This window comes from Columba livia, chromosome 13, assembly GCF_036013475.1.
Source record: "Columba livia isolate bColLiv1 breed racing homer chromosome 13, bColLiv1.pat.W.v2, whole genome shotgun sequence".
Classification (NCBI taxonomy): Eukaryota; Metazoa; Chordata; class Aves; order Columbiformes; family Columbidae; genus Columba; species Columba livia.
In genome coordinates this window covers 10,068,481-10,080,962 of record NC_088614.1, presented here as the reverse complement: position 1 = coordinate 10,080,962, position 12,482 = coordinate 10,068,481, and the positions used below count along the sequence as shown (strand labels likewise).

The 12,482-nt window shown below is 40.7% G+C and overlaps 1 protein-coding gene across 6 annotated transcripts in view; it reads left to right on the top strand.

Moving 5' to 3' along the window:
- CDYL2 (chromodomain Y like 2) overlaps positions 1 to 12,482 on the top strand; it is a 58,858-nt gene that overhangs the window by 14,121 nt on the left and 32,255 nt on the right. Inside the window, exon 1 of one of the 6 annotated variants that reach the window (XM_065028337.1) lies at positions 2,848 to 12,472. The exons of the other annotated variants lie outside the window; for them this stretch is intronic. Within the exon in view, the coding sequence (XP_064884409.1) occupies positions 12,461 to 12,472 (12 nt within the window). The 5' untranslated portion in view covers positions 2,848 to 12,460. Of the gene's footprint in view, positions 1 to 2,847; positions 12,473 to 12,482 lie in introns of those variants that run through there. 6 annotated transcript variants of the gene reach the window in all.

Genomic DNA, 12,482 nt, shown 5'->3' with positions numbered 1-12,482 from the left:
TTGGAGTTCTCAGTCCTGCAAAGCAGCGCTCTCGGTCTGACTTTAGAGCCGTGGACACTGTCGAGCTCTACAAAACGGCAGCAGTTGTGCGCTGCACCAGTTTCAGCAACATCAGCAACCTGAGCGAGCAGCTCACCCGCTTTAGCAGCTGGTTTCAGCATCAAGTTGATCAGACCTCTCTGAATGGAGCTGAAATGACATTGTACAGCAAATGGCTTCCACCGCCCAGGTCCCCACGTTCGCAGACCTTCCCAGAAGTCCAGGAGGTCCATACTGATGTAGAAACAAACTGATTTGCGTTGTGAAATAAGTATTCACAGAAGAGAAAGAGTTGGCTTTTCTGTTAACCAAGCTCATCACATGGTTAAAGCTGAAACGTTTATGAATGTTAATATTGTTCTTGTAAAACATGAACGGCAAGGATTTGTTTCATGTGCAGTACGGACACTGACCTTCAAAGGGCAAAATTCATTGCAGCACCATTTATCTCACTTTTAGCAAAGCAGGATGGAAGGAGATCTCCTAAGTTATTAATTCTACGGTCATGGCTATCGGCTCCTCCTCACAGTCAGCCGTGCCATGTAACCACTGTCACCAAAAGAAAGGGATGTCTGGAACACACTGGCTTTTACAACGAGCAGGATTCCCGCCTCCTGAACTTAAAGGTTACTCCTGGAAAGGAGTTTGAACACCCACCTCCCATAGTGGTTTAGGACTGAAAATGCACTGGAGGAAAGACTCAGCCAGCAAACACAAAGGCCTCCTCTGCAGAAAGAATGTTCACCATAGAAACCTGAAAATGACTCAGGGTGATGAACCAGTATAATTTTAAAAGAAAAGTGCTATCATCACACCTATTTTCTCGCTACAGTACAGTTTTATTAATGAACATTGTATTGTAGATTATGTATTCTTGGACAGTCTACTTTGGAACACTCAAAAACTAAAAAGTTACTTTTATAAAATTATTTCAGTGTGCTTTAATATGAAAAGCTGAGAAAAATGGTAGATATACCAAGAAAATTAAAAACCCTAGGGCTAAATATTTTTATAAAAGTAATTTAAAAAACAGAACTTCAGCTAACCAAGTTGACCTTGCTCGTCACAGTGCTGGAGAGATTTGGTTGTGCATAGCTATGAGTATAGCACTGTTTAAATAACATATCAGAAGCTACCCGTGGTATAATGCTTTGTGACGTCTACCAAGATGTAATCTATAGCTTTTGACTCTGATAATAAGGGTAATGCCTGATGTGCTAGGTTCTGCTGCCACTTACGGGAACATAATTTATGTATATTAAAAAAATAGATGTTATCTTACTATTTGGTAAAGCTGTGTTTCTCTTCCTTTTTAATTAAGGCTTTTGAAAAGGTTTTCAGGTATCTAAAACCAAAAAATACCTTAGCATGTGGCCCTTAAGTGAAAATATTCACAACTTTGCAGAATGCTCGTGGTGCAAAAGCTTGTGGCTCTCTTTCAGGAAAACAAAAGCATCTTAGAATCCAAAAGGGTGGCTGTACCTGTCCTTACGATAAATCTGTGCTGCTCATTTTTGTCTATGTGTAGCTCAGGAAAGCAGAACATCTCCCATGCGACATATGGATAAGGCAGTCACTTTCCTCACCAGCGGGGACATATTTAGGCAACACATACAGTGATTTCAAGATCCTTTCTGACCCCAAACCACTTGTTCTCCTCTGAATGCTCCAAGGCACTTCCTCCGTGCTCAGCCCTGCTCTGTGCTTTTCCCATCCCATCCCATCCCATCCCATCCCATCCCATCCCATCCCATCCCATCCCTTTGTGCTGCTGCTGGAATTTCCTTGGCTTTGGGAAGCCCCCAGCAGCCCCAGCCCCCCCATCTCTCTCTGCCCTCCCCACCCACAGGGAAGCCTGGAAGGTGAGGCAGGTTGGCCACAGCTGAGTCCACAGAAAATTGGCTTTAAAATTAAGCTCAAGATGTACAGCTTTCATGTAGGCTAGGAAAGTCTTACAAGGACAGGGAAGTGCAGCTAATGGACTTTCATCAGTGAATGAAAATCTCATCAGTACTCCCTGGACCAGGGAGCTCAGGCCTCACTAATGCAAAGGACCAACTGAATCCACCCCACCGAGTTCCTTGCTCTCTGAAATGCAGAACTGGGTTATTTTGGTAGAAATTGACTCATTAGTCATGAATATCATTTGAGAAAATCACATTGTTTTTGGTTTGCTGTCTGCTCTGAAGTGACAGCAGTTCTTTTACATACCCCAGCAGTCCCAACAAACTACTGAATAAGTTTGAGGTTGAGAAGAAAATGCTGGTACTTCTTCATTTCCCACAACACCTCTTGTGGTGAATGACTTGTGCCTCGTGAATGGTCTCTCAGGTCAGCAAAACCAACTCCTTTCTTATTTTCAGGCACATGTATCCAAAGGATAGTAATCTTTGGATAGACTTGAATGTACTTTACTATGGCAAAAAGAAATACAAACCAGTAACCTCAAAGTATTTAAACTCTGATGAGTGCTTTATGTGCCTGCTTTCAGAACATTCCTAAAGTGTTCTGGTTTGTTTACCTAGTATTTTTTAATTTATAGCATGTGCTTTCAAAAAACCCGAACACTGAAAATGTAACTTTCCTATATGACTTCTCTGTAAGGTTTTGCACTTACGTAGTATTATGATTCCAAATAAATATTTAGCACTCGAATTTTCACAAATGAGGATTTTGTTGTCCTGTTTTCAAAAGGGTGCAGATTTATGTGGATGTAAAACAGTTTGTAGACAGATGTGGGTAATGATATAGTTGTATGCAATGACCCCGTATAGCACAGGGGTGACTGAACACATGGGTACAGATTTAAGATAATAAGTAATAAACTTTTGGCATAGCAGGAATAAAATGGGAGCACAGAACTGAACACTGCACGTCTTCCTCACATTTAGTTTTTCCATTTCCTTTAGTCAAAATTGTGCCGCCTTTAAGAGATGCATTATTTTTCTACGCAATAAAACAAAGAAAATAGGTGACTTATATTGATCTGGTGAATGCGGTTATTATAGTCCTGCACTTCATAAAAATGTTCTTCTTCAAAATTATGTGAAATAATCTGAATTTGAACTTGGAACACAAGTGATGAACCCTAACGCTCAGGATGAAATTTTACAATATGGGTTCTGAAGCAGCTACAAAATTTTAGACAGAGCCATCACATTAGCACCCACATTTTACAAAACTTAAAGAACTATGGAGACCATCTGTTCAGTTAGCTGCAAACCACTTTGCAGGATTTAAGGTCTGGAAAATGAAATTATCTAGCAGAGATATAAAAGGTATCAGTGGCTGGAAGTTTACCCATCGTCATTTAGAAATGAGATGCACTTTTTCACATTAAAGTTATAGCATTTTATTTATAGCACATGAAAGATTCACTAAGAGCAATGGTGTACATTCTGTGAATCACTTCAAATTAAAGTATGAAGATTTTCTAATAGAAGTTGTTTAACTGAATCGGAATTTGGGACCTGATGTGGAACTGCTGAATGGAACACATTCTTGTGTCACCCAAAAGAGGCAGAATTGGGTCGAACTGTCCCTGCTGGCCTCCAGATCTGTGAATCTGGGAGCCTGTAGGTAAAGCCACGACAGTTAAATAGTCAAGTCGGGGCCATGGCACTGAAAGGGAACACCGTTCCTCTCGAATGGCAGTGGCTTTGGTAATTGTTCAGTGCTGTGCTGTATAAAACCTACTGTAGATCGGTAGGTTTTTTCAAAACGTTATCAATACACTACATCCCCAAAAGTTTTTAATAGTTTCATGTGTTTCATTTTTAGATTGTACTACACAATAACCACATGAAATCCTAGAAAGCTCGAGCTCAAACATGCTGAGTCTCTTTCACCATTATTATTAGAACATCTGATGAACAGGACATTATTAGCCCTTTATTTTAAACAGTGGTTAAAAACCTGGAGTTCTAAGAAACGCGTGGTGGCCACCTGTTGAAGAATGAGTTGTAGTGTGTGAATGAACTACATGCAGCATGTATCACTCTCATGTAGCAGAAATTTTCATTACTTTAAGCAGTTATAAATAAGCTATTTCAGACTATAAGTCTTTAGAATTATAAATTTTCTCACTGTGCGTATAGCATATTTATATTATCACAGGATGCCGTTCATGGAATGATTACTTACATAATTAGATTTTGTGTTGCTGATTTACAAATCCTGTAACCAGTCAGGGGAAAGAACCGAAATCCTAATATACAAACTGGGGTACAAGAGAGCTTGAAAAATCTCTTTGCTCTCTGAATATGTACCGTAAAAAAGTTGAAGTCAAATTTTTACGTTGAAGAAAAAATGCAATTATGTTCCTTACACAAAATTCAAGTGGCTTATTGATAACTTGGACAGGACTCTCCAGTGTTAAGATGTATGGTATTATGAAGGGTTTTTAAAAAAATCAGAAAGTACGTCAGCAAACAATTGTAAGAGGAAAGATTTCAGATGTTTTTGTTATCTTGACTGAAAATGATTTCATGTTATATGGCCATCAGAGGAGGTTACTAAACACTTCAGAGTGCTCATCTGAGTAAGAAAAATATCCAACAAAATGTGGAGATGTAGTGGTGATTGATACACTTTGCTCTCCCTTCCTGTCACCTTCAGAAGAGACTTTCCAGCCACTTAGAGAGGAACTGAAGAACGTTCCCCATTCATTTTTCCCCAGTGGCTGTCACCTAACTGGCATATGTCCTTACGGGTGTTGTAAAGTATCTCAGATTGCCTTTGGAAGTAATTCACCAGTGTGAACTTGCCTTTTGAAGCCTGCGCTGTTTGTAACTGTGCACATTAACAGAATCAACAAGGCAGAAATGGCCAAGATAATGCAGCATACGGTCCGGCTGGCGTTGGATTTGCCTTGTGCTGCGCAGGGTGCGTTCTGAACGCTGCCTGGGAGGGACATCCAGCAGCCAAGGGAAAGGTCTCTTCTACAATAACACCCAATTTTATACTGCAAACTAACATCTTTGTCTTTGGGGCACACTGAGCAATTGTTAGCACCGCTCTGGCAGACACCCTGTACTAGATTTTGTGATTAACATATTCTGACCATTTAATGTTCAGAACAAGGAAAACATTACGGCACACGACGTATTGAAGGAAAGTGCTCCCTGCTCCGAGCTCCTGTTCTGCTGTTAAATAATAGTAATGATCATTAGTATCCATTTAGTAGGATAGATTGGCACGGTGCTTTGTAACTATGAAAATAACCTTTCAGAGTAGTAATTGGGGAAATACAAACTCTCTAAGGAAATTTTTTTATTATGTAACAACGAACTGTCAGTTTGTTAAAATCCTTTTGGGACCACCTTGTTTCCTTGGAATTAAACTAGAAACTTTAACCATGTGAGTATCATCTTCAAAACATCACAATATAAAATACTTCTTTCGTCTTATGTAGAGGCAAGTTTAGTTGCATTTCAGATAATTTACCAAGTTTAGTTAATATCCCTAAAAATATTCCAAAAGGATGAGGTTTATGTTCCTTTATTAGGCTGTAGCTGGCAAGCATAATAAGAGCAATACTTTCCCCAATATTTATCAATATTTATTTCTGTTGAAGTAGTAAGAATATAACACTCCTCCATCACGAGTGTTACTCTTTATTTCTACATTATTTGTTCTACAAACACTTTTGTACACAACTGCTCTTTGGTGGAAAAGACAGGTCAATGTGTGTTCAGAAATTCCGTATGTAATTCCAGAGCCATCTAACCCAGGTCTGTTCATTTTCCCAACAATGTCATTTTATGAGTCTCTCACCCATCTCAAGTATGCAAGGAACCCCTTGGTCTTGTGAGAACGTTACACTGCATAATCTACTACAAAACCGCTAAATATTATACAAGCAGCAGCTAGTACCAATACTAAATGCAGATATGGCGCACAAGTTACTCTGTTGGCTTTTCCTATTTTTGTATTGCTCACTGGGCTTCAAAACACATTTGCTTCATCAAAATTTTCATTTTGTAGACTGCTACACATAACAATTATTTCAATGCACCTTTCCCGTTTTCAAGACAAGGTCTGAAATCACTTTAGAGAGAGGATGCTCTTTTCAGATAAGGCACATGAAAATGAGGAGGAAGCTGCCGCTAATTCCCTCATTTGGGATGAAGAGCAAATACGTAGCTGCTATCACGGAGCACATTGTATGTTCACACCCCAGCTTAGCACATCCCATGTTCTGCTTATACTGTAAATAATGAATGTTCATAGAAACGCTGAAAACACAATAATTACTCCACAGTGGATCTCAGGATTAAAAAGTGCCCACGTAATGACTAAGAAAACCTTTTTAACCTTGTGATCAGCTGAGCTTTCTCCTCTGACCCATCTCTTCCTTGTACATCTCTGACTAGACTGCTCTTGCCGTATGACCTGCAAGTCAGCAAACCCTGATGGTATCAGGTCCAGGATAGAAGGGAGTTCAGAGCTGCTTGTGGGAAACTCCCTTCCAGCTGCCTGGTGAATCTAAACTCAGCTTAACTGAGTTAGTTCATACACCCACTTCTACAGTTTGCATAGAACTCAGTTTTCCAAATGAAGCTGCTTCTCCAAGTGGAAAAGAATTAATAAAGTATCAGTAAATTATTAGTAAATCTTTTAGGTAAAATATATGTATCGTAGAATCATAGAATAGTGGAGGTTGGAAGGGACTTTTGGAGATCATCTGATCCACCCCCTTGCTTCATGCAGCACCAACTTAATTAAGTTACTCAGTGTTTTGTTCTTGCAAGTTCTGAGTGTCTCTAAGAATGGATGTTCCACAGCCTCTCTGGACATCTGTTCCAGCATTTAACTATATGTGTAGTTTGTGGTAGGGATGACTGCGAGAACATCAGAAGTTTATTAGAAGACTAATTAGGTGTGAGATTTGCCAGAGTCTCTAACAACTTATTAGCCATTTGTTAAAACTCCTTTTTGCAATTTCATAAACCATTTGCAAGTGGGATCTTAGTACTATATGTGACTCAGAGGTTTCTTATCTTAAAGCGTGAATTTAAGCATCCATTCATAAAGTACCTGGAAAAGCGTATGGGTGTTGGAGCACCAGTGTATGTCGGTCTCTGCACTAACCCTCAATTAATAGCAAGCAGACAGCTGCAGCCTTCCACAGCTGGCACAGCGCCACCGAGACAACATAACCAGCCTAATCCCAGTGAGACAAATGTAGGGAATACATCTCAGAAACCCTACATTTATAAAAATATAGTGGCCCATTCTACGGAGGCACATGGAACAAAGCCCTTTGCCACATCATTGCTGTAAATGCATCCAGGAGCAGCTGAAGTATTAACACAACCGCCAAGTTAGGAATCTGACTAACAAATACATGGAAAATTCCCCCAGTAATATATTCACCACTTACATATTCAATACTGCTTCGAGCACAGACATTTCTAAATGGTTCCTTGGCTTCATCAGAGTTCCAGTCTCACCCTGACGCTCGATACATCTGCATCACCTATCAACAAAAAGAGAAGACAGCCATAAGCATGGAGACGTGGCACACACCCGCACCACGACCCTCGGAGCAATCCGGCAGGTATCTTGAGCAAGATCTGTACCTCTCCACCAGAAAAACCCCAGTGGTGTTCCTGGGGACCTCCCTGAAAGGAGTAATGGATTCCAGCCCATAGCAACCCCTGCAGCTGGAAGTCCTGCCAGCACTTGGCTGCAACCCTATCATCAGGAATAATGACAGTCTAAAAGAACTTGGGACTCATCAATTAACACTTCCTTGGCTTGTGTGAATTACCAAGGCTGAAACAAGACTCGCTGAGGTCAAGGAGTGGTGAGCAGCTGTTGCCAAAGAGCTTTCAAGAGGATGTGGGGCCTGAGGACAGCAGAAGGGTCACCGTGGTTGTCCCCACCACAGCTCCTGCGATGGCAGCTCCCAGGGGACTCTGCCCTTGCCGGAGGAGCTATGGGAGCGTAGTCGGTCTGACTCAGGCAGACATTTGTACAGCACAGATGTGTTAGAGCCTTTCGTCTCCCCTGTCAGCAGACATCCTCACACAGAGTCTGTCTGATTGCTCCAAAACACGCTCTCATGTGAAATCAATGAATATGCTTTTATGCCTTTGCACCTCCCCATTTACAGCACCATCCCCATGTTTTACATGCAGATTTCTAACTAGCTGCACTCTCAGATGATTTTAAATGCATCTGTCTGATGAACGCTGACAGCTTTCAGAGCTGTCTGTCCTGCTGTCCGTAAGACAGCTGGTTCCTTCCAGGCACCAGCAGTAAGTTGGTTTTACACTGGACGGAATTCACATCTCGAACACAGATTAAATCTGCAGTGCAAACCAATGCAATATTGAGGCCAGAACTTGGCCTACTGACCCTGCTCATCTGAATGCTGTTTCTGAGGGGATAACGATGTATTATTATTCCTTTTTGACAATTACTCTTTCACAGATAATTTTTGAAATTTTACGTACCATTCTTCTGTGATGTTGCAGCGGTATCCTGGATACTTATAAAATTCTGTGCTCTTATCATGCCATTATAGTTGCCTAAAGCATGTTTCTTTATTCCTTTTTTCTGCTCTACCTTTCTTTTTGGCTCATTTCTGTATTCTGCCATCACATCAGCTTCATTTGTGTAACCAAGAAAATGAAGAATTCTTCTGAATTCTGAAAGAAACCTTTGTGTTTCATGACTTTTTTCTCTACTTTACAAACTGCTACTTCAGCTTTTCACTCAGAGGATCACCCAACCTTCTATAGTGTGCAAAGTTATCTATTTTTAGCCCTTCTGAAACTTATCCCTGCGTGGTATTATTCACAGATTTGATGGTTACTACCTTTGCTATACGGATGCTGCAAACCAGTAGCCTTCTATCCTAGTTTGGATAGAAAACATGAAAGGGATATATGATTTATCCTTCTGACATCTCTTTATCCCTGTCCAGCCATTAATATAACATGGACAGAGTTCATTTTCCTCTCCCTGCTGTCTCAGTGACGGGGGAGATTTTACCATCCTCCTTCATGTTCAGGCCTGTACGCTGGGAATTCTTCTTGGCTTGCTGCTCTGGCAAATACGTATTGATCGTTTCAAAAATACTTGTCTCTCCCTGTATACAGCAGCTAGAAAACAAATCCTGTCACTGGATAGTCTTTACACCATACTCAAAAATTGCTATTCCACATCCTGTATCTTGGAGTAACTACTTAATTGTCCATTTGTCCTGTTTTGCAACACAGAGGTACAACTTTTACCAAGCCATCATGTCAGTGGAGGCTGTGTTCCTCAACATTATCTGCAAAGCTATTACATTGTCCTCTTTCAAAGGTCACCAAAATTCACTTCAAAACCTTTGGTAAGAAGAGTGTGGTGTACAATGGTGTCACGCTTTATTCCCAGACAGCAAACAGGACCACGCAGTCGCTCACTCACCTCTCCTAGCTTCCTGTGAAAATTAACCCCATCCCAGCCAAACCAGCACAATGGCCACTTGGACTGCCCAGTATCACCTTGTACTCCCAGCACACTGCACCCTCCTGTTGTCTCTCATCTCTCTGGTGCATAAGCTTTGCAAAGCCAGCAAGCCACACTTGGACCTTTCTCCTCAGTTGCCACATGGAGCTGGCAAAGCCTCTCTGAAGAGCTGAAGCTCATGGTTACACTGAAATCCAAGTCCTCAGCACCTATGGAGACCACCAAATGACAAACAGCTCCCCCAAAATCTAGGCTTTCACCTCTTGGTGCTCAAGTTTACCGCTTCACTGCAAAAGGGCTAAGAAAATATTTTTCTACGTACCACACGAGAACATGTGGCTTATTTTATGACAGTCGTACCAGTGGCGTTTGTAAAGCAGTGAGTCAGTGGTAGTGCAGCAGAGTACTTCAAATATTTATTTATACTGTATGATAGCCGGACCTTTGTATTTTTTAATGTGGAATCGTCACTTCTGGCTAAGCTTTGGGATGGATGTAAAAGTGTTGAACCGATGTTCTGACCTTAAATTGAATCTGCCTGAAGTCCATACGGTGGAGAAAAAGACTTGAGTGAGCTGTACAACAGAACACTAAAATAAGCTGAATGAGGTAAAGGAAAAAAAACTGTGCATGAACATAAACCAGCATTATTATTTTTTTCTAATCATATCAGGTGAAGCTTTTATGTAAATTAATAATTGCTTCCTGCATTTCTGGACTTGCTTTAATGTTGGTGAAAAGCAACCTTAGTGATAATCCTATTTTTATTTTTTAACTGCTGCTTACACATTTCCACATCTGTTTGGAAACATGAGTATTTTTAAACAAATTCCAGGCAGTTGTACTGAAAGAACTGTGATGTGTCCACATAAACACTGGTTGGCTTAGAAGTCTCCTCAAGTCCTGCTCCTGTTCCTATAAACTGCTTTTAAAATACAAATAAAAAACCTCATGGTTTAAATCCCAGGGATTCCTACTTTGATTTTACTTGGATCTAAGTGGGAATTACTCCGCTGACTTACAGCACTGTGAAGGAAGCAGAGGCCGAATCGGGTCCTTACCAGGTTGTGCTGAACTCTTCTGATAAACACACACATTTCCCACACACGTACTCTCAGATGATCTAAAATTCTGGAGAATCCCATTGAATTCAGCAGAGAAACATTTGAGGCAGAAATCCCCGGTATTAGCAAAGCTGAGAGCCACACATGCGGCCAAACCAGCCAGCTCTTTGTAAAACTTAGGAAAATGTTTTGTCTTCTTGAATTTAGATTTCTCATTCATCTTTTAGTCATCTGTGCTTGTCACAGAAATAGACCGTACAAGAACAGTTCTGCTTCAAGCAAACTTCAACCGTGTCTCAGTTCTCCTAGATTAGCAGCATACACTAGCTGTGGTTTTAAATCTTTCTTACCATAGTAAATAGGAACAGAATTTATTTTTTACTTTGTTGGTCTACAAAGCAGGGAAATATCTGTTGTTTCTAAGTTTAAAGTGTGCGCTATAACGTTCTAAATGAATTTAGCAGGATAGTAAAAGTTACCAGCTGTACTTCAGTACTGAAATAAAAGTAAGCATTTGTCATCAAATTCAAATGTTCTAGATAGCATTGGAGCAGATTCATTCTGAAATAAATTGTGCCAGCAAGTTCGTAGAGAGTGTGTTCAGATCTGACCACTTTTTAACTTAAAGGACATCAAGAATTTGGTATGGCCTGCTTCTTGCTTTCCTTTCCTCAAGAAATATGAACACTGAAATAAAATAATGAACTGATTTACTGTACAAAAGCAAGCATGGATTTTATAAATGAGATACATCATTATGCTTTAAAATACATTATAAATCCTGCGTTCTTTGGATTTCCACAATGTGTTCAGTGTGTTGACTAATGTTTGTAAGTGAAAGGGATTTAAACCATTTCCAGAGGAGCAGCCTTACGGAGTTCTGCCCCACATTGCATGACAGTTCTTTTGATGACACAAATTCAACGTGGACTACAAAGGAAAAGATCCTGCCCTTCCTCCATAAAAAGAACATTGTCAAGATTACCTTAACCTCCTGCTAAAGAGTATCTTCATTTTTCAGTGCGCTTTTCTTGCACCTTTGAAAACTGTCTTCCTTTCCAAATGAAAAGCTAAAATGTTTTTTACAAAATGCTTACATTTAAGAATGAACAGCTGTTGGTTGTGCAACCTATCAGCAGTAAACCCAGGCAGAAATATGTTCCATATCATGAACATAACCAATATGAAAGGGCTTATGTGATGAAATACCTTATGATTGAAGGGACTACATGTTGACCAAGAAGTCGCTTTCTGATCCCTGTGCCACCTGATAGTTTTCCAGTCCTTTTCCAAGGGACTGTATCAGTCTATATAAAAAGGCCCTTCTTCCAGGGCAAGATCCTTGCCGATATTATTATTGCTGTTTGCTCCAAAAACCACAATGATTGTGGCACTTCCACCACAGGTATTCTTTACACCCATACATTAAAATATTCTAATAAAAGAAGGCGATTTAGATTACACCCTTAAATTTATAGTGGGAGAGAGAAATGGCTTTAACAGACTGGGAGATCTGTCAGTGGAGTCAGCAATGGGGACAGATGGCAACAAGGGGGGAAACAGAGCCCTTGCTGGAGCTGGAGATGTGGCACCAGGACAGTTCTCAAAAGAGCCAGAAACAAACAACTGAGAGACCCGAGCAGAATTTCAGTTTCAGCGAGACTGAACTTCAGAGAAGGGTGGGACTTCCAAGAAAAATGGCAGAAGGGCAGTAGAGATATGAGTGCGTCTCCAAGGAGCTGTGGTTGGCTGGTTTTTGGCAGGCCAGCAGCCGGCTCCGTTTCATCTCAACTGCTCAGAAAGGCCAGAAGAGCCCTCACACAAAGGGGAAATCTTGTCGCGTGTGTGAGCACGGAGCAAGGCTGATCTTTCCATTTCTTTAAAACACCTGCATGCCGGGGAAGGTAACTAAGA